A 27,974-nucleotide genomic window follows, 5' to 3' on the forward strand; every position below is an offset into this window, starting at 1 on the left:
TAAAGTGAGTTAGGTGAGCAAAAAACAGAAAAGGGGGGTGGGGGTGAGGACAGTGAACAGATTCCTAAGCTCACATAACTGTCCTGGAAAAGCGTCTTATCGATCTGAGTTTAGCTGGGTAACCTGGAACAGATACAACCCTTTTTTTATTTTTTTCTTCCTAGAACTGTCACTTCACAGACATTCTGAATGAACAAACAGATCCCCAAAATCGAGACACCCAGAAAACAAGGAGGGATACTTACAAGATGTGGGTGGAGATCCAGGGCTTGAAAAGCATCTGAAGTGAACACCTCTTCTTGAACCTGCTTTACTACAGGTCTGCAAATAATGAACAAGATGCAGACATCAGTTCCAAGAGACAAAGAAAAAGGCAGAAGACACTTAATTCCTTTCATTCTCGTAGGGTGTCTACCCCTGGACATACCTGGGGAGTTCTGGAATCTCAGGGTTGTTTTTAAACAGCGATGAAGTCTTAATGCCCAGCTTCCGTTCCTGGTTTCCATCACTCGCACCGGCTGAAGACTTCTTGGGAGAAAACGTTTTCTGTGCCTTCCCCTTCAAGGTCCTGCGAGTTTCCTTCGTGGCAGTTTTCTTGGCCGGGAGAAATGAGGCTTTGCTCCTCCGTTTCGCTGGGGGAGCCTCGCTGGACGCTTGGCATTTTCTTTTGGTGGCCGCTGCTTGCTGCGTTGTTCCCAAAAGGAAAGAGCGACAAGAGATGCGTCAGTCCATGAAGACAGACCTCAGAGTGAAGCCTGACTGCCCACAGAATTGCATCTCTCCCTGCAGAGATCATTACTCCCCATATGTCAAGCAACAGTTTAGGGTCTGCAATCAGATTCTTTAACTTGGCCCTTTTTACCCCAAAAGGGAAAAAAAAAAAACAACCCCACAAATCTCAGCTGATCCATCTACCAGACCTTACCAATCGTCTTAACCTCCACTTCCACCAAGATCATCAAGGGAGAGACATATTTCAGGCTGAATGTTAACAACTGGAGTCTGTTTGCAGGGAAAGGAGGATCCACCTAGTGAAGTGTGCAGCTAAGGTGATCCAAATCCCTAGGAATCCATTTACACGGCAAGCACGGGGAAGAGGAGCGATGAATCTTTCCTCTCTCCACCAACAAAGCCCATCGGTTACTGCACGTGCCCAGGAAGCGGAAATCTTCATTACCGCCTCGCCTGAGCGCTTGGATGGCTGTCATTCTCTGCCCTCATGCTGCTCCCCCAGATTCAGGGGGTTTGGAGACGATTCCTCCTCCCAGCTTCCATTCCAAATGAGAATTCTGCTCCATCCATCACCTCCATTGCAATTATTTCCAACGCTCTTCGCCTTTCCATTCCCCATCTGATCACCGATTACAGGCTACAACACGAGATATTTTCTTGCCTGTTGCTTCTTATTTCCATAACATGAATGTTGTTAAATGCATGATGTCCAAACTTCCCCTAGGAGAAGAATATCCAATTCCTCTATTTTCCTTGACCTTCTCTTCCCATTTACATTACACATGAATATACAAACATCCCTTGAGTAGCTGGGGCTTATTATTCTGGAGTTCTGATTTCTCTTGGAATATGCTATCTTCCTCTTGGCTTGAGATCATGACTTCTGTGTGCAGACATCAGTTTGCTTTAGCCGTGACTGTCAGCTTCTGACTAACCTGGCATTAACAACAGTTCTCTGTTTCTGGCAACCTTAAGGGCACCTATAGCTAGGTAATTCAATATATATAACTTCAAATATTTGGTATTAATATTTAGCATTGGTATTAACATTTAGTATTGATAATCTGCTTCATTTTACAAATGTCACAAATTTATTTTTACAAAATCCCCAATTTTCAGACTAAAAAGAGATGAAGTCAAGAATCAGGTCTCATTTGCAAGATGGGATGAAATGTGCATATCTTGCTTGGTTTATAGAATCACAGGCTCTTGAAGCACAAAAAGGCCAAAAGGCCTCTCCCGCTGCACTTGTGTGGACCTCCCATCCTAGGAACCCTGCCAGGCGGCCCTGCAGCTCCTGCCTGCACCTCCTCCTACTGTTTTCCACCCCAAGAGGCAGCCCATTCTGTTCCTGACCAAATTCCAGGGGTCAGGAAGTTCTTTCTGACATTCAGGCAAAACGTGTTTCCTGGAAGATCCAAGTCCTAGTCTGCAGTTTGTTCTCCGCACCAACTCTTGTATACAACACTCCTTTGTTCACCACAGAATTCCATTTTTTTTTTCTCCTTCTTTGGACTTAATATCCCAAACAGGACACAAACTTTTGACCCCTTATCATCCTAGTCATTCTTTATTCCCCTGTCAACGTCTCTCTAAGTGTTTCAAGTTAAACACACTATCAGGCGGGCTTTCCATTGCACTCAGGCTAAAATCCAGAATGTGTGACCTGAGCTATGAAGAATCTGCCTTTGCCCATCTCACCAGCCTCAGCTTTACTCTCTGCCATCCTGGTATTCCTTAAATTCTGAGGATGTTCTGAGCTCCTTCTCTCCTCAGGGCCTTTGCACGTGCTACTCCCAAACCCATGTCCCCATCCTACCCTCCTGTACTCATTCCTCAAATCCAGGCTCACCTGCTGCATCCTCAGAGGAGCCATTCCAGACTTTCTGCCTCCACCTAGCAAACCAGGGTCCCTGTCCTTGGCTCTCCTGGCGCCCTTCTCCTTTGTAGCACTCAGTGAAACAGTAAAGACAGGGTGTCATTCGCTGCGTGATGTCTGTCTTTCCCATTAGATTGTTATAAATGGACAAGCCTCTGCTGGATAGCACTGCATGCCCTGCACAGGACTGTGTCTGGCACATAGTAAGTGCTCAATAAATACTTGCAGGATGAATGAACAACACGTCATGGAATGACCCTTTTCTGTACTCTGGACACTGTTCTACTTGTCAATTCTCTTGCCCCCAGCATCCACAACATATTCATTAAAAAAACTGACCACTCAGTAGCTGTCAAGTAGCCTGGCTCTAAAGGTACAAAGATCTGACAAGCCCATGAAGAAGTCAGAGACAAGTGGACGAGACAAAAGTGTAAGACTGCAAACCAAACCTGTAGCTGTACTACAGAACAGGTGTGGACAAAGTGTTTTAAGGGCACAAAACAAGAAGACTACCATGGCCCATGGCGAGGGGGAGGGAGGCAAAGATACAGGAATGCTTCATGGGGTGGCAGCTGAGTACGGAGGAGAAAAGATATACCTGGATCTTTTTAAAAATATGCAAGTTCTTGAGTCCGCTCCCCCACCTGCCTCATGAGGGGATATGGCAGACAACCTCTAGGGCCCATCCAGCCCTAACAGTCTACATGCCGAATCTTTTCTAGAAGGATGTACATCACAATGTTACCCAGAGTTATCTCTGAGTATGGCAATTGTGGGTTTTTTTTTTAATCTACTTTCCAAATTTCCTACAATAAATCTGTGTGTGTATATACATATATATATATACACACACATATACATGTATTTATATGTATATACATATATTTATATATTTCCTACAATAAATCTGTGTGTGTGTGTGTATATATATATATATATATATATATTTTTTTTTTTAAGGAAAAACACTCCGTGTAGTGTTAGAGCATAATTTAAGTTGTCAAGGTCTTTCCAAGTCCAGTACATTAGCTACTCATGCCAAGTTCAAGCTATTAGCAAATTTGGTCAGCATACACAGAATTCTCATTCAAGACAACAAATATGCAGACAAGCCAACACAGACAGAGAGCTGTTAAACAATATTCTTTTGATATAGTGGTTCAAGCAATCATAAAACCAGATATCTTACATTTATTTATTCAACCCACTCAATGAACTTTTAGTAAGTGTTTTCTATGTCTTGCATGTACTTGGTATAAGCACTTTACTGACCTGATGGAGCAATTCTATCACCCAAGATGGAGTCAATATGACTTATAACTTTATACGAAGTCAAAATTACTGTTCTCATATAATAGGTAGGAAAAGTGAGGATCAGGGAGGTGAAGAAATTTCTTCAAGGTCACAGAACCAGCATGTTGCAACGCTGGCATCTAATCCCAGGTCTGTCCTATTATTCCAAATCCCCTGTGCCCAACTGGCTCTTTTGTACTTCCCTCCCCCTTCAGTATAGATGAAGCCACAACATCGCCCAGCCGAAAAGTTTTAACACAAGCCTCTAAATCCTAAACTTGATTACCACGAAAAAAGTCTAGACAATAAACCAGACATTTGCTATGAGCTGATGTGAACTCAAGGAACTTCAGCGGCACTATACTGGTTGAAAGGAACTGAACCGAACTCTGACAAAAAAATTTTCAATGGCATTAAATGATGCGTTTTTGAGAAAACACACACATACGCACACTTTCCTTGGCAGCAAACTGTATCCTTCCGGTCATTAAGACAAGATTTTTCAACAGATTTTCTGTCCCGTATTCCTCCTCTTAGCTAGGAGCTAAGTCAACCCTAAAAACCAATTTTCTGCTCTGGTTTGGGCTAAATTTCAGGCATCTTTGCCTCTCTAACGAAGATATTATATTGATGAGTTGTATTTTTCTTCCCCGCCCCCCACCCCTTCATGGCGCGTCGATGTATATCTCGGTTTCGAACACTCTTCAAAGAAATTTCTAGTCTCCAGTCCTCATTCCCGAAACAAACTGACCCTTAAGAGTAGCTGAGAGAAGATTATAAGACGGGGCTGCTAAGGGACTCAACGCCCCGAGAGTCCGTTTCTAACTTCGGGTGACAAGTCTCTTATCCCCGCCTTCAACTAACAAGCGGCCCCAGCCAGCTCCGCCCGCCTCCGCCCGCTCCGCTCCCGCTCCGAGCGCGTCTGCATGGGTCGTGGCGGCTCTTAAGACACGCGCGGCTCAGCGACTCCTCCGGGAGCTGCCCGATGTCTGACTTTTCCCCACCTCAACTCCGCGAAATTAATTCGAATCCCGACGGAGAAGGCCTGAACGGCAGCTTCTCGGCGCTCGGAGGCCCCACCCCCCCCCACCCCCCGGGAGCGAACGCATCTGGAAAACCGGATCAGAACTCACCCGCCTCGCGTGGGCCGGGCGGGGTTTGGAGAAGGTTCTGAAGACGGCGGCCCGAGGCTCGGGGACCTGAGGAAGCACTCCGCTGACGGCTGCCATGTCGACAGAGAGGCGCGTCCGGATCTCGCGAAACCCGGAGCGAGGCGCTGCTAGACCCCACGTGGGACGCGCGCGAGGACCCCGCTGTAGCTGTCCCGCCGAGTCCTGCGCGCCCGCGCGCGCTTTCTGAGGTCCCCCGCCCCCCTCACGAAGGGGCCCGCGCCACTAGCGGCCGGAGCCGCGGCGCCCCGGGCCACAGGGCCGTCCCTCGTGGCGCGGCTTGTGCCGGGGGATGGGGGGGATGCCAAGTCACACCGAACCCCAGAGTTATTGCCCTTGACGTTCTTTTGAAATTCCTCTCAGGAACAAGGAGAGGCGTGTCCCAACGAACCAACGCCTCCTCCTTTGACTCTCCTCAGCACTTTAGTTGTCAGGAGCCGGGGGCGGGGGTGGGGGGGACTCCTTGCCCCCCGCCCACCCGCGATCCGGCCCCACCACAAGGTGAGATATTTTTAATTTATTTTTTTTACAGGCAGCGCCTTGGCCACCCGACAGGGGCTGGGTTGCCTAGCAACGGCGGGGTCCTTCGTGGCTCGGCGGCTCTCCGGGCCTCAGGGGGAGAAAACCGCCGCTGAGGAAATCTGGGGGCCCGGCGGAGGCCGCGGTGCGGGAGGCGGCAACTGGACTGCAACGCGGGGCGGGGCGGGGCGGAGCGGGGCGGGGAGGGGGAGGAGGAGGGGGAGGTTGGCGCGCGCCCGGGAGCCCGGCCTCTGCCTCCGAGGAGAGATGAATACGGCCCTAACCCGGGTGGGCCCCGCGGCCGAGCGGCCCGCGCCGCCCGAGGAGGTGGAGGGCTCTGAGGCGGTCGGGAAGGAGCCGGCGGCGGACGCGGCCCCAGGGCCCAGCACGGCGTTCCGCCTCCTGGTGACTCGGCGGGAGCCGGCGGTGAGGCTGCAGTACGCGGTGAGCGGCCTGGAGCCGCTGGCGTGGTCCGAGGACCACCGCGTGTCGGTGTCCACGGCCCGCAGCATCGCTGTGCTGGAACTCATCTGCGACGTGCACAACCCGGGCCAGGACCTGGTTATCCACCGCACATCGGTGCCCGCGCCTCTCCACAGCTGCTTCCTCAAAGTAAGTCATGCCTGCCGCCCCGGGCTCTGGGGTCTCCTGCCCGCCTCCCTCTCCCCCCCCCCCCACGCCGCGGCCACGTCCCCGCGGGTCCCTGGGGGAATCCCCGGGCCCACGCCTCGGCCGGGGATTCCCGCCTCCTTGCACTGAGTCTTTAGGGTCGCCGCCGTAGCTTAAGTGGGGGGAAAAAAAAAACCGTCGTGTATGCCCAGTTTCCCGGATCGCCCACCCACTCCCGAGACAGGTACATTTCGGAAGGTCCCTCTCTGGAGCCGAGTTCTCCCTGTGGCCCGGCGTCTGGCCGGCTGCTGGCGCAGATTTCTTCCCTTGGTGCTTTCTGAGGCTCCACCCCCTGTTGACCCAGCCCCAGACCTGCCTCTGCCACCCGCTCCTATTGTCTGAGGCCTGCTCCCCGAGGCTCCTGGCTGGCTTTGTTTACTGTGATGTGCCCTCCTCTTCTGCCTCCTTGGCTTTGGAAGAGAGAAAATTGGTGTGGGGTGTTGGGTTTTTTTTTTTTTTTTCTTGCTTTGTTACTGTTTCAGTGACTTTGTTATATGAGTGGTCTTTCTCATCTTGGGCAGATGGATAGATACTGGATGTCGGGGGTTAGTCCTCCAGTTTTTCTTCAATAACGAAAAGGCTTTGGGGTGTAGAATGAAAAATAAAGCTTCTGAAAATAAGTGTAGCTCTTAAACTTAAGATCTTCGTATAGATTTAATGCTTCGTGTAGATTAGTGCTTTTGGCTTCATATTAACTAAGTTTGCCTTCAGAACTTTAAAGCTGCTAAAGTTTTATTGTTCGATCATCACCATTTTCCAAATGTTTCAAAGTAGGAAGTCGTGTTGTTCATTTTAATGGTTTAAAAATATTAAAACTTTATTACTGTTTCCTTTATAGGTCTGTATGTATATGTATGATTATCAAAGTGTACGTTCATTCTCTCAACACATCTTTGAATACCACTATGGAAATCTCATGGACTGAGGAGCCTAGGGGGCTACACAGTCCATGGGGTTAACCAAAGGGTGGGATAGGACTTGGTAGGACTTAGTGACTGAAACAACAGCAACAATGTATCAGCTAGACATCAATCTAGGCTCCAGAAGTAAAACATTGTACAAAAACAAAAAAAATCCCTGTCCTCTTGGAGTTTGCATTCATTCTTTTGACAGGTCGGAAACAGATAACAATGTAATAATAGGTAGTGATAAGTTGTAATATGTATCTATATACAGAGAAGGTATTTCTGTGAATGTGAAGTTTAAAAAAAAAAAAAAAAAACTACTCTGCCAAGCCATTTGAAATATAGATCAGTAACTGAATGGGGTGCAGAGAACCCACACCACTTTTTAGCATACTTAATCCAAGTTTGAAAGTGACAGTTTGATGTTGAATTAGATCATTGATAAGTTTGTATGTGACTAAACCTTCAAAGATCTTGGACAAGGTGTGAACAAATTGATTCAAGTATAAACCAGTCGCCTGGAAGTTGGTGATGGACAGGCAAGCCTTGCAACTGTCCATGGGGTCCCAAAGAGCCTGACACGCCTGAGCAACTCAGCTGATAAACCAGTCAGATGAATAGATGTTGTGATCCTATGAAACTGAGAAACACTCAAGGAGGGAGGCAGAACAGAGGGGTTTTAAAAGGTGTATCCTCTGCTGAAAAGGAACTTACTGTTACTAACCATATGCACATCAGCTAGAGAAAATTCTAAGTGTATGTCTCAGTGTGGTAGACTTAATGCTTCAGCAGAGAGAATTTAAAGAAGTGAAGGAATGCTGAATGGAGATGCTTTTATCAGGGAAGGTTATTTGGTGATGAATCTGCAGCAGACCTAAAAAAAAAAAGTAGGGTTTGGGTTGTAAAAAGAAGGGAGGAAGGGGTCATCCAGGAATAAGGTGCCCATCTTGTGCACAGACACATAAGTCATGAACACAGCTTCTGGTTGCTTGTGTAAATGATGCTGGGTTCACAGCTGAGGTCAAGTAGCTTTCCTAGAGAGTCAGAGACAGTAAAGTGAGGTCAGTTTGGGAACTTGGAAGGTCAGTCTGAGATGGTTGACTTCAGTTTAGGAAGCCCTGAGGTGCTGTTACAGCATCATAGACGAGGACTGACCTGGTGTGGTGCAGGAATGTGACTCCCGCTGGACCAGAAGCAAGTAGGTGATTGTTAGAGTCAGCATAAAACAGGGGTTAAGAGATTACACTTTGGCACAAGATAGCAAGCCAGGTCTATCTATAAAAGGATAATAAAGCCTACTTTGTTCAGCATCTTTAGAAGATTAAGTTAAAATATATTACCATATGTGGATATATGTATGCTCATATGTCCATATGTACACGTGTGTGGTTACTTCGCATAGTTCCTGGCGCACTGTAAACGCTCAGGTTGGAAAACGGTCATGCACGTATGAGGGAAGGGATCTGGGTTAATGCTTTGGCTACGGATACACAGTTACCTCTTATCACTGTATTCTGATAAAAATTTGATTCTTGTCATTGGTTCCACAACTGGAAAATGAGTAGTAGGAAATCCTTATATATCCCTCTAGTAATCGATTGCTTTCCTGAAATTAGTCAGTGGTGTCTTCCCCTTCTGCTTTGGTGTGCGCCTCACAGAAAGCACCGGTCGGTTGGCAGTCTTATTCACAGGCCCTGCCTGGGAAATGAAGGCCAAGATGTCCCTGCAGTTGTGAGAGAGGCCTCTGTGGGATAAAACTGGAGTAATGGTGGGAATGTAAGGAAGTCTCTGTCTGTACTTTGATGACACTGCCCACTGACAGTCCCTGTGGATTGAAATCTCTTTGGTGCTGTCCAGTTTGCTCCAACAAGGAAGATGGACTCCTGCAACCTAGATCACAGTTTTAGTGATACTAAATGCTAGAGGCTAGATGCTAAACCTCTTTGAAGCTTTTGCTCTGATCATTATTTAGATGATGAGTTTTTTCAGGAAAATACACAGTTAAAGAATAGTTCACATATTATCTTTGCAAGTTACTGCCCTGGGCACTGATATAAAGGTGGATGGTATAAATCTGAGAACCAGTGAAGTAGTGACTTAGGAACAAGTTTGCAATTTCTCTTCCCATTGAACTGCTGATCTAGTGAATCATCTAGTTGCACACAGTTCCAAAATCTAATAATATGTGCATGACTACTTTTATTTGTTTCAACTGTTAGGAACTTTAGTAATATCAACTCCATCTACTCCATTAAGTTAAATAACTGTTTCCTGTCTTTTTTGAATTATATTCCTGCCTTCAAGAAGCTTACTGTCTGTGAGCTTCAAGTGAGTTTTCGTTAGGTGCTTACAAAGTATGTGCTGGTTAGTTGTCATAGTGGCCAACTAGAAACAGGATAGCATGTAGTGAAAAGACTGACTGGGGCTCAGCCTCTGAGAGCTGGACTCTTAACATGCTCCTGGGCCATCTGAGTACTTGTTTTGATTTGTTAACTAGTTTTATGATGTGAAGAATTGAGGGAAGGTGCAGTAGGTTAATTCAGATTACCTAAAATGGAAATTATTGCACAAAACCCTAAGGATTTTCCTTACTGGCTGACATCCAAGCTGCTCTCCATCCTATTAAGGATTCTTGCTGCTGTGAGTTAGGATCAAGCTTGAGCTTCCTTTATTTCATTATATACTGTTGTTTGGGGTTATGCATTCTCTAAGTTTATTTTCAGTTCTATAGTAGTTTTTATTGTAGTAAATTATCCTAGTCTGAGGATTATTGCTTAGTTTGTAGTATTATGGGATTTGGTGAATAATTTTATATCCATCCTCCATTTGGCAGACAATACCTACCTAACCTGCATTTTGCTTTTATTAGGTCTCGTTAACATTTACTTAATCCTCAGAGAGTACTACTACTTGTCATCATAGATAACATTTATTGAGTATTTATTAATATATGCTTTACATATATTGACTTAATTAACCTTCCTAGCTCTATGAGAACGTGTAATTGCACTCTTTATAGATGAGGAAATTAAAGCCAGAAGGTTTAAACAATTTGCTCAGGGTCACAGAGCTAGTATGTGACAGAGCCAGGATTTGAATCCAGGCGATCTGGCATCAGAGTGCAGATTTTCAATCAAATTTTATATGCCCCATACAAAGCTGTGGGCTTTGATTAGCATCATTTTATTAACAGACTAGCCAGTGATACCTATATTTAATTGGAATTTCTGGTCTGTTTTTCTCCAGTATATCCATAGTTGTATCCAAGAGACTACCCTGAAATTAAGATACACTGCCTAAGAGCCCATTTCCAGAGTATTACTTAGGATGAGGAAAGATGACAGCCACCGCATGGCATCCCCCCCCCCCCCAACCAATGCCATAAGGCTCTGTTGTTAAAAAAAAGTTTAGATAACTCTGTAGCCCTATAGTAGCTACAGAGCTACTCTATAGTAGCTCCTGGCTATAACTCTTGAAGGGGGAATAATGTATAATAAACAGCATTTTCAAAGCAGTTACAAAACTCTTTAGGGGCAATTTAGTGGAGTGATGTTCTGTTTAACACACTTTAGAAAAAGTTAGTCTTCTAATTCATTTGTTGGAATTTGTATCTATGTCTGTGTGGACAGTCACATCCAACTCTTTGTGACCCCATGGACTAGCCTGCCAGGCTCCTCTCTCAATGGGATTTTCCCAGCAAGAATACTAGAGTGCGTTGCCATTTCCTTCTCCAGGGGATCTTGATCTACCTTTCACTTTATAAGCTTATTTGTTAATGTGATCTAGCAGTTAACTATTCATTGCATTATGGTTTTCTGACACATTTCCAGTCGTCCAAGCTTTATTGAGGAATGTTATAGTTCTGAGTTCATTGTCTGTGTTCTGGAGTGTAATTCTTCTGGGCTTGGGGACTTAAACTCAAAGTGAGTTTTGTTTGTTTGTCTGTTTTTGTATATTTAAGCTAGAATTCCTTATTAATCATGTTTAATCTACCCTTTCCAGTTTGAAGATAAGCATCTGTGGAAAAGAAGAAAAGACAGTGGATCAAGTCCTTCTTCCTACTTCTGACATAACAGAAATCATTTCTAATTGACCTCTGCTCTCTTTGGCCTTAGTCTTCCTGGCTATCTTCTTATACTCTGGATCACCTTCTTTTGGTCATTTCTCTCTCCTCTATCTTTAACATTCCTTTAAAATGTTTCTAAAGAGCTTACCATTGTACACCTAGACATTAAATAAATAGAACTGCTCATGTATGTTGCAAACTTGGAGGAGAGAGAGATAAGTGAAAGCTAGAATGTTCTCAGAAAGTCTCATAGAGCTTGACCTGGTAGGATAAATGGGTTCAGATAGGAGGAAAGATAATTCTACACAAGGGGGAGCCAGGGAAGGTGGGGTGGACATTATTCTGTAGAAACAGTGGAAAGAGCTGTTGGAGCTGGTTCTCAGAGTAATCTGTCAGTGAAATTTCAGATGGAAGACTTACACTGCAAAGATATTGTTAAAAATCCAAACATCTAATTGTATCAAAAATATCTATATTTATATATAGATATAGATACATATCTTTTCATGACTTTTTAACTCCTTTATTGTTTTGTGACTAGTTTAACAGAATGCTTAGTTGACTGTTTAGAATCAAGTATACTTCTGTCATTGCTACTGCATTTGTTAATTCTGAGAAGAAGGTGGGAACCAGGCTGTGAGTAACCACAGCAGTTTCTCTGACCCTTAAAAATACTGCCATTTCCTATAAACAAACTAAAATTTAAAAAATTGCCATTTCCTGAGTAAATGCTAGTTTAGTTTTAGACATGTACTTGATCTTTTAAATGCATGCCATGTCAAATTTCATAGAATTGATGTCAAATTACTGTACATATTTATGTGGGTCAATTAATCCACCCTATGCAATGTAAATCTCTTCCTCTTAGAGTGAAATATTTATCTGATAGTTTTTATATCTTATTTTCAGGTTGGCTCAAAAAGGGAAGTTGCTGAGTGTAAACAGAGATTTGCCACCTCTGAAGACCCCACAGTCAGTCAGACTTTCATGTTGGACAGGGTGTTCAACCCTGAGGGGAAGGCTCTGCCACCACTGAGAGGGTTCAAGTACACTAGCTGGTCCCCCGTGGGCTGTGACGCTAATGGCAGGTGCCTCTTGGCCGCACTGACCATGGACAATCGCCTGACCATCCAGGCTAACCTCAACAGACTGCAGTGGGTCCAGCTGGTGGATCTGACAGAGATTTATGGAGAGCGTCTCTATGAGACCAGCTACAGGTTCTCCAGAAATGAGGCCCCGGAGGGCAATCTCAGGGATTTCGCTGAGTTTCAGAGGCGTCACAGCATGCAGGCGCCAGTCCGGATGGAGTGGTCAGGCATCTGTACCACCCAGCAGGTCAAGCACAACAATGAGTGCCGCGACGTGGGCAGTGTGCTCCTGGCTGTCCTCTTTGAAAACGGGAACATTGCCGTGTGGCAATTCCAGCTCCCGTTTGTAGGAAAGGAGTCTATTTCTTCATGCAACACGATTGAGTCAGGAATCAACTCTCCTAGTGTTTTGTTTTGGTGGGAATACGAGCACAACAATCGGAAAATGAGTGGCCTTATTGTGGGGAGTGCTTTTGGGCCTGTAAAAATCCTTCCTGTCAATCTTAAAGCAGTTAAAGGCTATTTTACCTTAAGGCAGCCTGTCGTCTTGTGGAAAGAAACGGACCAGTTGCCAGTCCACAGCATCAAGTGTGTGCCGCTGTACCACCCTTACCAGAAGTGCAGCTGTAGCCTAGTGGTGGCCGCACGAGGATCCTATGTGTTTTGGTGTCTTCTCCTGATCTCCAAAGCAGGTCTGAATGTTCACAACTCTCATGTCACAGGCCTGCACTCCCTGCCAATCGTCTCCATGACTGCCGACAAGCAGAATGGGACGGTGTATACCTGCTCCAGTGACGGCAAGGTGAGGCAGCTGATCCCCATTTTCACAGATGTGGCGTTGAAGTTTGAGCACCAGCTGATTAAACTCTCCGATGTGTTTGGCTCTGTGAGGACACACGGGATAGCCGTGAGCCCCTGCGGCGCATACCTGGCCGTCATCACCACTGAGGGCATGGTCAACGGCCTCCATCCCGTTAACAAAAACTACCAGGTTCAGTTCGTTACTCTCAAAACCTTTGAAGAGGCAGCTGCTCAGCTTCTGGAGTCTTCTGTCCAGAATCTCTTCAAGCAGGTAGATTTAATAGACCTAGTACGGTGGAAGATTTTAAAGGATAAGCATATCCCTCAATTTTTACATGAAGCTTTGGAAAAAAAGATTGAAAGCAGTGGGGCCACCTATTACTGGCGTTTCAAGCTCTTCCTCCTGAGGATTTTATACCAGTCGATGCAGAAAACCCCTTCAGAAGCCTTATGTAAACCCACTCATGAGGACTCAAAAATCTTACTAGTTGACTCACCTGGGACGGGCAATGCTGAGGATGAACAGCAGGAGGAAGGCACTTCTTCCAAACAGATTAGTAAGCAAGGCAAAGACGGTGATCCAGAGGACCCCACAGAGGACTCACTCCCTCAATCTGGGGATACTGGAGGCCGAGAGCCAATGGAAGAGAAACTCCTTGAAATCCAGGGAAAAATTGAAGCAGTGGAAATGCACTTGACGAGGGAGCACATGAAGCGAGTCCTGGGCGAAGTGTACCTACACACCTGGATCACAGAAAACACTAGCATCCCCACCAGGGGACTCTGTAACTTTCTGATGTCTGACGAGGAATATGATGACAGAACCGCACGGGTAGGTGTTTGTCAGCAAAAACACTGAAAACCGAAAAATCTGCTTGCTTCTCAAGAAAGAAATGACTTAAACTTAATTCGTAAAACTCAACTTCTGCTTTGACATTTTTAGGTAATTGATGAGCATGAGGTGCAGGAAAATAAGTAGGAAACAGATTAATGCAGAGGACATATTCATGTCCCACTAAGAGTTATTTCAGTTCTTATTCTTACTGGTGCCTTGATTGATGTGCAAGGTTTGGGTGATTTCCAGGCTGTGGATGAGCTCTAGGAACAGACTGGGCTGCGATTGGGCAGACACTGCAGGGGAAGGATGACAGGCCCTCCCTCCCCTTCCTGTCTGCAGAAAGATGGGAGGGGGAGGCCTGTGGTGGGGATTCTTTACATTTGATAGGACTTCAGGAGGTTTTCTGATTTAGCCTACAAGGGCATAGGAAGTAAAATGATTATCCATTGGGTGTTTTTTTTCCCCCCCTGCAAAAACTGAGTATAATCTTTATTTTGGTGGTAGAACAATCTTACAGTGTTATCTAAAATGTATTTCACAGAATTAAATTTTCTGACAGAACAGTAGGGTCTGAAGCTTGGGGAAATACGCCGTACTCCTCTTAGAGGTTTCCAGTGTACATCATCCTTGTAAGGGTTCTGAAAATTCCTAGAGGAAAGAAGCCTTTAATTTTGTGCAGTTCAGTGTCGTGTAGACTTTTTAATCAGGAATCCTGAGCTGACAGCTTCTAAAATCCTGAAAAACTGTTTTAAGGAACATGCTGTATACTAAAATATTCGAGAAGACAAGACCATGGTCCTTTTTACTCTGAAGTTTGATGTTTATTCTCACTGCCTGAAGTCTTATCTAAAATCTAAAATGTTAATTGAAGGTAATAAATTCAGTTATCTTCATGCCTAATGTTAAACCATTCACAAGTCACTTGTTGCATTTTCTTGTTGGAAAGTTGTGTGTGTGTATCCATATACCCCTAAAATTATTTCTTAAGGATGTTTGCAACCATCTGATGTTGACTGAAAAAAGCACAACCTAAAAGTGGAGTTATGTTTTATTCAGCAGGCAAAACTGAGGACTTAAGCCTGGGACAGTGTCTAAGATAACTCAGAGAGACTGCACCAGAGGGGCAAGGGTGTGAAGCTAGGATATTTAAGAGCTTTTACAACAAAGACCGACTATGGAAATAAGGAAACCAAGACATACTAGGTTAAGGAATTTAGGGCTTTTCTCTGTGTGGGAAGATAACAGGGTCTGGGCTCACTGAAATCATTACTTTGATGTGTACCTCAGCTATCTGGGGCCACATATCCTGTGATTCTCAGCCTGAGTCTCCTGAGGATGCCCCACTGGGGGCACCGCAGCAGCTGACACAGCTCGATGGGGGCCATCCTGCCTCCATCCTGAGTTCCCTCAGGGCTCACCCTCGGGCAGTGGTAACGTGATGGCTCCTGGCTGCAGCAGCCTTAGTTTACTGACGTACAGCAGCTGTGTGTTCATTCACACTCAGGAGCAGTTAGGATGCACTGTTCATGTAACTGACTTTTCATCTTCGAAAGTCAACTTTTAAAGATCGTTTCATTGTGATCTCAATGGTGTGAAGGAGTTTTCTGATTACCACTGGTTCATAGGACCAAGTAAGGGTATTATCAGCATAAAATATTAACAAATACTATCTGTAATGGAAGTTGGTTTGCAGTGGTTTAGAATAATTATCGCACATGCTGCATGGGCATGGAAAGCTACATTTTGCGCAGTTTGGTTCCAACAGAGCCAGTTTAAAGAAAGGAAGATTATACCTCCGCCCAGCTACAGCAACTGAGTTCAGATTGAAAACAATACATGTCTTGTTTTAAAATCCCACTGTGTACCTAAAATGAATCTTTTCAAACCTGGTAGAGTAGTTGTCCTTGCTACCTAATTTATAAGGGACCATAAATTAGAATTCTCAAGACCTTTAAAATAGGCCAAAAGTTAGTGGACTTTAAACTTGCAAATTATATGCACAGTAGGTAAGACACCCTTCTGAGCTATTAAGATACCCTTCAGAACATCAGTGAGCTCATTTTAGTGAATGGCAAGCTAGTAAGTTCTTACACAAGAGCTCAAGTGTAAATGGATTTATAACTTTGAAGGACTATCTGCTAATAAGACAAGGTGGTTCTTAAGGACTGACATATTCCATGCCTCCCCAAAACGTAGCTCGTGAAGGTTTTTTCCAACAAGATAATGAAGTAGATTTAGTGTTTTTCAGACTTTCATTGAAGTGGTGCAACCCTAATAAAGCAGAGAAAGAAGCAAAACTGAAGTAGGGCCGAGGCCTCGAGCTGCTCTGTCTGCCTCCCTCACTCCCACAGCAGGCCTCCCATGCCTGTGCTGTGGGGCTGGTGGGTCTCCTATTGCGGGCTCACTAGATGGGTAGTGGGTCTTTGGGCCATCAGAAGGAGAAGGTATTATTTTTTAATCTCGATCATCTTTTTACTTTGTAAGCTTTTCTGAAAGAATAGACATTTGTTTCATTTTAGAGTTAGTGTTTCATATGATGCTTTGCCTGTACAGATTATGCTTTTCTTTCTTAAAAGTCAAACATTGTAAGTATAGCTGAATACTTTGTCTTCTGACAGAGCTCTGAAGTCCTTTCAGAAGAAAGTAAAGGCAAATAATAAGATTTTTTCCCCCCAACATTTCTCCTTTAGTGAGTAAAGGTCACCGTTGTCACGGGGTGCCTGATTGAATTTATTTTATTTTACTCAACCAGTTGGCACAAGTTAAAGGTCCAGCTTCTTTACTTTGTACACAGTGTGGCGGGCCCACGTGGGGACGCAGCGCTTCTCTCTGGTAGAAGACACCGCGTGGCTGTCCTTTTCTTCTTGGTGTTGGGAAGCCCTGCGCTCACCATGAAGTGCCGCTGACCACTTTGTCTCACTAGGTGCTGATTGGACACATCTCAAAGAAGATGAACAAGCAGACCTTCCCTGAGCACTGTAGTTTGTGTAAGGAGATCTTGCCCTTCACAGATCGCAAGCAGGCCGTCTGCTCCAATGGCCACATTTGGCTCCGGTAAGCTGCTTTCGCACGTTTTCCAGCTCTCTGCCCCACAGACCACTGTCAAGTGTTTATCCAAAGGGTATGGTGCCCGGGCCATCAGGTTGGAGAAAAGCTGCTACCGTAAAACCTGCTGTGGTTTTTTTCCATCTGTTTGACTGAAACCCTTTAGTAGTAGTTTTCTTTGTAACTGCTTGTAATAGGGGTTTCTCTGTTTATTTTGGTAATACTATATTTGACTTCCCTAGTAGCTCAGATGGTAAAGCAACCACCTGCAATGCAGGAGACCTGGGTTGGGAAGATGCCCTGGAAAAAGAAATGGCAACCCACTCCAGTATCCTTGCCTGGAAAATTCCATGGACAGAGGAGCCTGGCAGGCTATAGTCCATGGGGTCACAAAGAGTCGAACATGACTGAGTGACTATTTTACTTTGAAGTTAGTGCTGAATTTTTAAAAATCATTATGGTGAAAGCAAAGGCCATTAAAGTTAATAGAATATAAAGTACTCCTGTACTGTGTTTGGTTTAACAAAGGGTAGAAGTCTTCCCCTTCTCTCCGCTCAGTCTCACTCTGAGAGGACCACTCTGTGGCCCTGTGGGCTGTGTTTGACACCATTGATCCCTCCCTTCTCCACTTCCATAGAGCACTGTTTTATCACCTGGCTTCCCGGACATAGTATCTCCTTGATGTCCACCTTTGGGCCTGTTTTTCTTCTATTAGCACTCTCCCTGCAGTGTGTGTGGTAAGGCATGTCTGAGTCTTTGCGACCCCATGGACTATATGGCCCACCAGACTCCTCTGTCCATGGGATTCTCTAAGCAAGAACACTGGAGTGGGTTGCCATTCCCTTCTCCAGGGGATCTTCCCAACCCAGGGATCGAACCAAGTCTCCTGTAGCTCCTGCATTGGCAAGTGGATTTGTTACCACTGTGCCACCTGGGAAGCCCACAGCACTTTCTCTAGGCTGCCGCATATTATCTGTACACTGGTGACTTAAACATCACTTTAGTCTGAATCGCTTCCCTCAGTCCAGGCTTCATATGTAAGCACCTGCTCAGTTGCTCTGTTTGGAAGTTTTAAAGGCATTTCAAATTTGAATCCAGCTTTTCTCACTACCTCCACCTCTATATCCCTGGTCCAAGAAACATCATCTCTTGCCCAGATTATTACAGTTATCTCCCAGCCCATCTTCTGTGCCTTTCCGTGTCCCCTCCAGTCTGTTCTCGGCAGCGCTGAGATTGTGACCCTGTTACCGAGGTCATCGACTCATGCCACCCTCTGCTCGGAGCTCTCTAGTGGCTGCCTGTTCCTGATGAGGAAAAGCTGAAGTCCTTTCAGTGATCAAGACCCCATGGCCTGGCCCGCACCCCTTCTCTGATCTCATCTCTGCATTTATCCGACTTGCTGACTTCACTCAGGGTGCACTGGCTTCCTTGTCCCTGGGGTGCACGCGACATCCCTCCCACCCCGGACATCTGTGATAGCCATCCTCTCTGCTCAGACCTCTCTTCCAGCAGGGCTTCCTTCCCGGCCAGGCTGCCTAACATCATGACACCCAATGATATCCTTCTCCCCTCCTGGTAGTCTTCATCCCTCTTCCTGGCTCTGTTTTCCTCCTTAGCAGTTATCACTACTTAATATATTTTTTATTTTGGATTTTTCTCCTCCCTCTGGAGTAGAAAGCTTCATGAAGGCAGGGAATTTTGTTGTTTTGTTCCTGGCTATTTCTGGAACAATGCCTGGTATGTGGTAGGCACTCACTAAATTGTTTAAATTTATTTTCAATAGAAACAGGATTTTGCTACATATAACTACCTAATAACTTGCTGATTCTCTTACCAAAATATTGTGGTTATTTTCTATATCAGAGCATAGATCCCATTCTTAATAGCCAGAGTTTCCCATTGTATGGATATTCCATTATTTCCTCTCTTGTTGACTGATATTGGGATTTTTTCCAGTCTTTATTGTGTACCTGTACTTTTTTCTAATTTAACTGTTCAGACTTATGTTTGAGGGGAGACTAGGAATCATAGTGGTCTTGTAACAACAGCAACCAGCACCTCTTGGTGCTGCCAGTATACCAGGCACGATGCTCAGCAGCACACACATCTCAAGCCACATGTTGGACATAGATGAGGAAACTGGGGCCTGGGGACATTCAGTAGTAATTTGTCCACAGTCATGCAGGTGGTTAGTGCCAGAGCTGAGAACCTGGCCTTCTGGATCCAGAGTTTTCATCTGTAACCTCTGTCCATTGTTGTCTCTCGAATGGCTTCTTCCACAAAAATCATTTTCATTTTTGCTGATTGAAGTAATTCCCAGTGAGAATGGGTGCTTGCTCTCACTCAGGTATAGTCTTTCTTCCTGTGCACCCAGGTCTTTACTCAAGGTAAACCGACTGGGAACTCCTTCCCCCACCTCCCTTCTTTTTTTTGTGCTTTACTCCTTATTGCTCTTCCTAAATCCTTTTAGCTTTCAGAAAACCTACCCTGTAGAACCTAGCAGCTCTCTCTGACCTCCCATCACTCCCACCTTCCCTTACTTGCCAGGTCCTGGCTGATGCTCAGTGAAGGGTCATTGAATGGAATTGAATCTCAGCATTGTTTATGGCCCTTACTTTTTTGTACCATTAACTTTGTCTTCTATATCTTTCAAGTTTTCACCACTGTGCCATTAGTCTTAAACATTGTGCTTACACCTAATCTTAAAAATCACTAACAATAATTTCTGATAGAATACATAGTTGATTTTTTTTTAATGTATGAAAAATTCACAGTATAGTCGGGTATAGACAGACTGCATTCTTTCCCAGGGCTGCAGTGACTGTCTGGATTAGAAGCCTGTATCTCTTGGTGCCTGACACAGGCGCTTCCCCTTTACTAAGTGTGCGGTGGGTCTGGCCAGCTGTCCCGTGCAGAGGGATACATGGTTGCCATGAATTTGTCAACCATTTTTGCCCTTTACTTAGTTAACTCATTTTAGAATAATTGTCCATGGTGAGTTAACCCTCAACACTGTGCTGCTTTCCACTGTTGGTAGCACTGATGGTACAATCTGTCTGTTTTCAGGTGCTTTTTAACCTACCAGTCCTGCCAGAGTTTGATATACAGACGGTGTTTGCTCCATGACAGCATCGCTCGCCATCCAATTCCAGAAGGTGGGTGCTCCCCTGGCCATGGCAGGGTGAGGTTGAGCACACTGCACGTGCTGGTGCCTCAGAGGCACCCCCTCTCTCCCACCTTGGTCTTTGGCCATTGGGGACAGTGAGCAAGCTCGTTTTGCTCTGTACAGTGTTGTTATGAACCCACAACCGATTAACACATGATCATTGGAATCACCAACATACAAATAGCATTATACTATATGAGTAAGTAGGGCTGCAGTTTGCTGTTCTTCACTGCAAATAATTCATTCAAAAAATGTCAAAGACTTTGTTTTAGATGGCATATATAGATTATATTTGAATGAAAACTCTGCAGCTGGTAACACAGATAAAGACAGCCTTGCTGAAACAGGCCATGCACTTGGAGGCATCCTTCTAGTAGCCATGGTGGGGCTATTTTTCTGGTTCATCAATATTCTGTTTACTGATAGCCCTAGTGATAAAGTGCACATTCCTGAATCAACTGTTGGGATAAGATCATAGACATGAGCCAGGAAGTGATGATTTAAATAATCACATGAATGTCAGTTTATAACCTGAGGTTCATTAACATCACACTAACCGAATGAGCTTACTAGACAACACACATACGGCTGTGTACGCTTTGGGGGTAATGTGTGGTCTCAAATGTTTACACAGAACATTCTGTGTAAAAACACACAGCCTTCTTGATTTTTGCTCTAAACTAGCTGAAGCTCTCTAATTCTGAGAAGTGGACGTGTTGGCAGGTTATGTTCTGTTTCAACTCTTTATTATGGAAAATGCAATCCTAAAGGTAGAGAAAGAGAGGATGAGAAACTCTTATATACCTGTCATTCAACTTCAAAAATCACTAGCTTATAATCTTGTTTTGTCTGTAGTCCTCCTCCCCCTCTCTCCTCTGACTGCATTATTTTGAAACAAATTTTGGGGACTTTTAAACACTTGTTGCAATTGAGAATTGGTTTATAGTTTAGACAGGAAATCAGGAAAGATGGGAACAAACTCAAAACAAGCACACCTGCCAGTTGACTTTGCACTGAGCCGCATACAGCTCCTGGGGAGAGTGGGAATCTCTGAGCTCTAGAGAGTACTCACCAGTAGGCAGAGCATTTCGCAGGCCAGGGAGTTCTGTAAAAGGAAGAGAAAGTGTTGACACAGTGTTTTCAAAGTAAGTTTTAACATTAACCATGTATGAGAAGCACTCATTCGTTACCCTTCTTTTCCTGTTTCATCACACATTTAACTTTGGGAACCACAGATTTAGCCCAGCCTCCCCTGGAATGTTACAGAGAGGACCTCTGTGTAGGGTGGCAGTGGGGCCAGAATACCCACCTCGGCGCACTGTGGTCGCCCAGGGCACGTCCCCTTTGACTGCCTTCTCTGAAGTGCGCGCTAACTACCGCTTGTCTCCCTTTGGCAGACCCTGACTGGATCAAGAGGTTACTACAAAGCCCCTGCCCTTTCTGCGACTCTCCTGTCTTCTGAGTGTCTGTGGTGGGAAGACAGAGAGTGTCGTCCAGCCCGAAGAGCTGGGACACGCTGGCGCAAGCCTGGCCTCCACAAGTGGAAAGGTGCCCTTGTGATGGTCAGTAAGCCTGGGAACTCCCTGCTGAAGTGTGTCCTCCATCTCCAGGGACTACAGGATATCTGTAAAGTGGCTGTGTACAGAGATCCTAAGTCATTTTGAGATGAACGTTAGCCTCCACTCCTTACCACTTATTTTTCAAGTGTTGAAGTGTCTTGACTAGAGCAGTTGGGACACAACGGATGCCCTGTTGTTTCCTAACAGAGTGACCTCTTCTAGGGAGTGTGGGTGAGGGCCTCGCTGGGCGAATTGGGTGTTAATCCTGGCCAAGTGGCTCCAGGAGGCTTTAGTTGCCGGGTGCATGGCACACAGTGTCCAGCAGATACTCAGATGTCTAACACAATATGTGGGCCTGATATTTTGTTCGCAACAAATAGCTTCAGATCTGTATCCCACCAGTTTTTTTTCGTGCGTATTGAAACCATTTTCTTAAAACTATATATTTTTAAGAGGTTAAAGCCAAGACTAAAGTTAGTTGTAATGTGTCGGAAGATCAGGTGACTCTTGTAATTGTGACTTATTTTTTAAAGATATCTCCCGTGTCGTCAGTTCTGCCCCAACTCCTCCATGTATATGAGGGTGTCATAGTATTCCCGTTCACCTGCCTCACACCTCTCATCAGACTTAACTGTGCTGACCAGGTGAGATGTTTGTACATAGAGGAAAAAGAATATTTTCTCCTTTATTTTCTCCTAGTATTAAAACCCTTACTATTTTTCATGTTGACATGTCCAGACGTCTCATTTCTATCCCAAGTCTGTCTAGAGACTTCTAAAGAGAGCTGGACAGCTCAGAATGTGGACCCTTGAGCCTTGGTGCTATGGTGTATGTGGCTGGGTCGACCAGAGCCTGGGAATGCCTTCTCCTCTGCAAAGATCCTTGATATTTATAACACAGGTATTTTTCTGTGGGCTGTTAAGAGATGTTAGACTTTAATTGGTCTTAAAACCTGAAATCAAAAATAGACATTCTAGAAGTACAGTGTTCTTGGATTTTTAAATAAGTATCCGAGGGATTGGTGCTAATTAATAGGACTGTAATGCCCGCACCTTGAAAAGGTGCGTATTTCTGAGAAGTCGAATAGGAAATACAAAATGTGAAATTTAACTCATACTAACACTTCTTCCTTCTTTCATTTTTGTATCCTTAGTGAAAGACTTGCCCTCGCCGAGTAGTTGTTCTTGTTCTGTCTCTCAGTCATGTCTGACTCTTTGCGACCCCACAGACTGCAGCCCGCCAGGCTCCTCTGTCCTCCACTATCTCCCAGAGGTGACTTGCTGAGAAACACTTGTTCTTTGGAGAGCGTGTAACACAAGCACTGCTCCCATCTGTAGTGTTTCCCTCCTAGTATCTAACCCCTCTGTCCATACATATTGGAGATGAGCCCTTATGAGGCATTTCCAAACAGTCTGCTTGGAAATGTCTTTTGTTTCCTATTCAAATTTTTGTCCCCTGTGTTTAATTCTGTATTTCTGCTGCAGTTTCATTCTACTGGTGTCTTCTGCTTGTCTTTCTCCTTTTGCTGGCAATTTCAAGAGGAGTGTTTGTCCAGACTTCAGGGTCCACCATGTTCAATTGATTGTCAAGAGAAAGAGAGCTAGGCAGCATTAAGATCATGAAGAGCACAACCCAGAAAGTTGTAGCCTTTACAGCAAAGATGACAGTAAAAATTGAGATCCTGTCAAGGCATTACTGTAGTCCATATAGTCATAGTGTGCCTGTGTGCTCAGTCACTTCAGTCGTGTCCAACTCTTTGAGACCCCAGGGAAGCCTCATAGCATGCTTAGTTTCACTTATTTTTTTGGTCCTTGGACTGCAAGATCAAACCAGTCAATCTTAAATCAATCCTGAATATTCATTAGAAGGACTGATGCTGAAGCTCCAATACTTTGGCCACTTGATGTGAAGAGCTGATTCACTAGAAAAGACCCTGATGCTGGGAAAGATTGAAGGCAGGAGGAGAAGGGGACAGCAGAGGACAAGATGGTTGGATGGCATCACTGACTCAATGGACATGAGTTTGAGCAGGCTCTGGGAGATAGTGGAGGACAGGAAAGCCTAGTGTGCTGCAGTCCATGGGGTCACAGAGAGTCGGACGTGACTGAGGGACTGAGCAACAACAAGAAGTCAGAGTTAGTACTTGTTTTGTTTTTATTGGGGAACTTTGTGGTGCTGCCATTTAAAACATATATTAAGTTTTTATTGAAATCTATTGTGCATTTGGGGGGGAAATTTTGACTCTTAGGAGTGAACTTTAAAAGGGTTGCCTGAGTTATTCTGTATATCTGTAGCGGTAAACTTGGCAACTATTTTATTGGAACATGGCTTCTCTGTACAGGGGCTCTGCCCAATGGCATTCTTAAAGACTCTGAAGTCCAGCTAACACCTGCCTCAGCCTAAACTTCTGCACACTGAGTCAGGAGCCCTCCCCTGTGTCCTCACCCCTCCCCTCCTCCATGGAGGTTAATCCATTGACCTATGAGGATGAGAGGTGACTGAGTTAATGGCAGCATCGCAGACATAGTACCCTTCTAGTTTCCTAAACGTCAGCTCACATGGTGACAGTGCTGAGCAGAGAAGCCCTGGAAGAGTGGGTGGGACACCGGGAGTCTTCAGACTGGCCGTCTCTCCTGGTTTACACGTGCCATACCTCTCTTCCATCCTGAAATGTCCCCGGCCTGGATGGTGTATTTCAAGTTAATTTCAGCTGTCACTGCTCTGTAGGCGTGGATGCAGTGGCAGTGATGCTGCCGCCCTGTGTGACGGTGCAGAAGCAAAGGTTCTCCAGGGCTGGACCTTTTAAGCCAGGGCAGCACTGCATTTTGGGAACCTGATATCCACACCTGTGTCACATCTTCCCTGCCTAAGGTTAATTTGTTCCCATTATCCTAGATAAGAAATTGATAGCTTGTTAGGCTTGATATTCATTCTGAAATCCTCCTGTGTCCACGACCCAGACTTCAAGCCATCTCTGCCTGCTATCATATCTGCCAAAACTACCAATTATTTTTCAATGTCAGAAGTTATTAGAAGCACTGGCGAAGCTCATGGTGGATGTGACATTTTTCTGCTTCTCCCTCTAGGAAGCTTTTGACAATGTTAATGTTGGGCGTGGGGACTAGACCTGTTAGCAGCCGTCATCAGTTAATTAGCTTAAAAGAATGTCAAGGGATAATAATTAAATATTAAAATATATTCTGTTGTAATTGTGATGGTGTCAACTAAGATGCAGAAGAAATCAAGGCTCATGGGTCTTGTTAAGAAGAACATGGAGCTGCATTTATGGAGTCCCCGCTCCCTGGGCAGCGCAGAACCATGTCAGGCGAGTTGCCACGGCTCGCAGAGTGAAAGGAGGAGCTGCTGTCAGTGTCCGACTTCCACAGGTCTGTCTGTCCGTCCCCACTGTTCCTGACCCCTCACTGCCTCGCCCCTCCTTCCAGGAGAGGCCCTGTTTCCATCCCTTTTGTTCTCTCAGCCTTAGGACACAAAATTAGGTTTGTGATAAAACTTATAAAAACTACATTCCTAGAAGGCCTCCCTTCCTATAAGAAAGTATTAAACAGTAGTTTTTCTTGCTGAAGGTAATATAATAGTGTTAGCTGTTAAGAGCTCAATAAACTGTATCTGATTTTTTCCTCAAAGTCTCCCTGTTGGAGTGCCCAGCACCTCCAGACTGGATTCCAGGCAGAGTGGACTGCATTTCAGCTCCCTGTCACCCCCGCTCTGCCTCCCACATCAGTTAGTCCAGATAAGCAGAAATTCAGGTTATGTTCCAGGTCAGCAGGCCTCAAATTTTTAAGCGAAAGGTAGATTTTGCCCCTTTTTTTTCATTTTAGAGATTGGACAGCACAGACAGCAAAGAGCTGGATAGATAAATGCATTTCTTTATGCTAGCCCGCCATGGGCTGTGGAGTGTGAACGCCTCCGTGCACTCTCCTACTGCTCCCTATGTGGGTGGAGCTCGGCAGGGCTGGTCACCACACAGTGGCTTGAGCATCTAGCCTCCCCCTCAACACTGTTGGACTGTTAAAATGCCTCTAATGGAGCTCAAGTGAAGCACTTGCATTTCAGCTCTTAGTGGAAGCATCACCTGGCAGCTGCAAGCAGAGTTTTGGGCCATGTCTCAAGTCTCATAGGTATTGAGTTTTTGCACTGCTTGTTCTTGACCCTAAAAGAAGTGTTTGGAGCTAAGATCTTCATGTCTGCTGTTCAAACTGATGTTAGAGTGCGTGCAATTTGACTGTCATATTGAATTAGGGCTTCCCTGGTGGTTCAGTCAGTAAAGAATCTGCCTGCAATGCAGGAGACTTGGGTTCAGTCCCTGGGTTGGGAAGATCCTTGGTTGGGAGGAGGGCATGGCAACCCACTCCAGTACTCTTGCCTGGAGAATCCCCATGGACAGAGGAGCCTGGCGGGCTGCAGTCCATGGGGTCGCAAAGAGTTGGACATGACTGAGCGACTAAGCACAGCACAGCACATATTGAATTAAGTCAGATTTGCAGAGTTGCTTCTAATGACCACTCACCACAGGATCACGGTTTTAACATCCATCCCCCCACCCCCCACAGCCTCTTTGATTAGGTGATTCAGCTTTTCTTGTCTTGCTTTTTTTTTTTAAGTTGTAACTATACTCCAGGGGAGAGACTTAATATAGGATCTGAGATCCTAGACAGTGAGTTTATTTAGCACAGTATTAGTGGCTTCCCTGCATGGTATTCATTCGTTCATTCCAGGCTTGGGAGGAGCCGCAAAAGCAGGGAATGATGGTACTTTCATACTGATATGATAAAGTGAAGGTGCAGGCTCTCTAGTGGAAATACTGTTAATGAGTTGGCTGGATTGAATTTCAAAACTCTAAATCTTGTAATTTTTTCTAAGGTAAAAACTTGCTTATGTCACTATCATGAGATCCTGGTAGTTTCATAAAAAGGTCCCATGAAGTGGTCTCATTGGATGGTATAAGAGGTGGTGGCTTTGAAGCATTTTGTATTTTATCAGTTTGACATTTGGATAATAGATTGGTGAGATCAAGGGTGTTTTGTTTTTGGTACTAATGCAAAATTAAATGCAAAAATGAATTATGACTTTTTAAAGACTTTGACACAGATTTGTACTTCAGTGTATGAAAGGAAAGTGAATATCAAATTTGTGTATACAGAAATAAGACTATAGGAAAATAAGTCTGTGTTGTGTATAGTGGTATATATATTTTATGTTTATCCTATGCCTGTGCTATCTTTGTGCTTGGCTTCAAACTATGTGTTTGTTTACATGCAATATTTTTTGAAATAAAAAGAACAGGCATCCAAAAACTTGGGTTATAGAAAGGAGACTTTTTAAAATTCTTACCATCTGACTAGGTGGTGTGTTTTAGACTTTTAGCGTGTAAGTAAAACAGCCTTGAGACTGAATAGCACATTTTGCTTGGAATACCCCCATCCAGAGGAATCCACTGCTTCTCTGCACTGTACATATGTACATAGTGTCCACTATTAGATTGTAAGCTCCTCGAGGGCAGGAACCGTCATCTCGTCTTGGGAGTTCCTGCAGCGCTGAGTGTGAAGTGCCTTGCACAGTGTAGGTGCTGGTGACACGGAGGAGTGAGCAGCTTCCTGCTACCTTGATGACGAAGCTTGGTTTACTTTCTCCACTGTGTTGAGAACTGCAAAGTACTAATGATGGGAAGAGGGCAAAATCTTTTCTTGGATTTCAGCTGGGTCTCCTGAGCTGAAGCAGACCATACTGTCTCCTTGGCACTAGTCATCTTCTTGCTCTGAAGATATACTAAGTGTCCTGAGCTTTTATATGATAAAAGGGCAGAGGTCTCTGGGCAGAGTTTGAAGTGGGAAAGATTATAGAAAAAATGAAGTGGAAATTTTGGAGGGTGTTTTGTCAAATGCAGTCCTGTGGGGCAATCTTACTTCAGTTATTACTAAAGGAAAGGATAGCAATTCTCTTTCTTTACCAGTTAGCTGGTTGGCCAATTTTCCAGTTAATGAAGATCATTGGGTTTTTTTGGTTTTTTTTTAACTTTTTCCCATTTTGGATTCCCCCCTCAATTGCTCTTTTCTAGTACTTAGAGTCGATTAAAGTTGCTGTGAATATCCAGTGCTGTACATAATGGCAGTTTTGTAAATGTGAAATAACCTCAATTATGTTGTGTTTTGTATGCAGAGCCACTAGTATTGTTATCTTGGCCACTTTTTTTATTCAAAATAAATAAAATAATCAAGTTATTTGTA

At 44.7% G+C, this 27,974-nt stretch overlaps 2 protein-coding genes across 3 annotated transcripts in view; one reads left to right on the top strand and one right to left on the bottom strand.

The window, feature by feature from the left end:
- DDX31 (DEAD-box helicase 31) overlaps nucleotides 1-5,382 on the bottom strand; it is a 74,416-nt gene extending 69,034 nt beyond the window's left edge. The window contains exons 1-3 of the mRNA XM_043469936.1: nucleotides 5,038-5,382; nucleotides 428-684; nucleotides 246-321 (exon numbers count right to left, since the gene is read on the bottom strand). Of these exons, the coding sequence (XP_043325871.1) occupies nucleotides 246-321; nucleotides 428-684; nucleotides 5,038-5,133 (429 nt within the window). The 5' untranslated portion in view covers nucleotides 5,134-5,382. The remainder of the gene's footprint in view (nucleotides 1-245; nucleotides 322-427; nucleotides 685-5,037) is intronic.
- Nucleotides 5,383-5,524: 142 nt separating this feature from the next.
- GTF3C4 (general transcription factor IIIC subunit 4) lies at nucleotides 5,525-27,974 on the top strand. Of its 2 annotated transcripts, XR_006269627.1 has the most exons (6): nucleotides 5,525-6,204; nucleotides 12,142-13,953; nucleotides 16,883-17,013; nucleotides 20,071-20,159; nucleotides 21,568-22,909; nucleotides 26,172-27,974. XR_006269627.1 is itself a non-coding variant. In XM_043469934.1 (5 exons), exons 1-5 carry the CDS (start codon nucleotides 5,860-5,862, stop codon nucleotides 21,630-21,632), a joined length of 2,442 nt encoding a protein of 813 aa, XP_043325869.1. In that variant the 5' UTR covers nucleotides 5,525-5,859; the 3' UTR covers nucleotides 21,633-23,570. The 2 variants fall into 2 exon arrangements, 1 of the variants encoding a protein (XP_043325869.1); XM_043469934.1 differs by lacking the exon at nucleotides 26,172-27,974 and having other exon boundaries at nucleotides 21,568-23,570.

This window comes from Cervus canadensis, chromosome 5 (assembly GCF_019320065.1).
Source record: "Cervus canadensis isolate Bull #8, Minnesota chromosome 5, ASM1932006v1, whole genome shotgun sequence".
Classification (NCBI taxonomy): domain Eukaryota; kingdom Metazoa; phylum Chordata; class Mammalia; order Artiodactyla; family Cervidae; genus Cervus; species Cervus canadensis.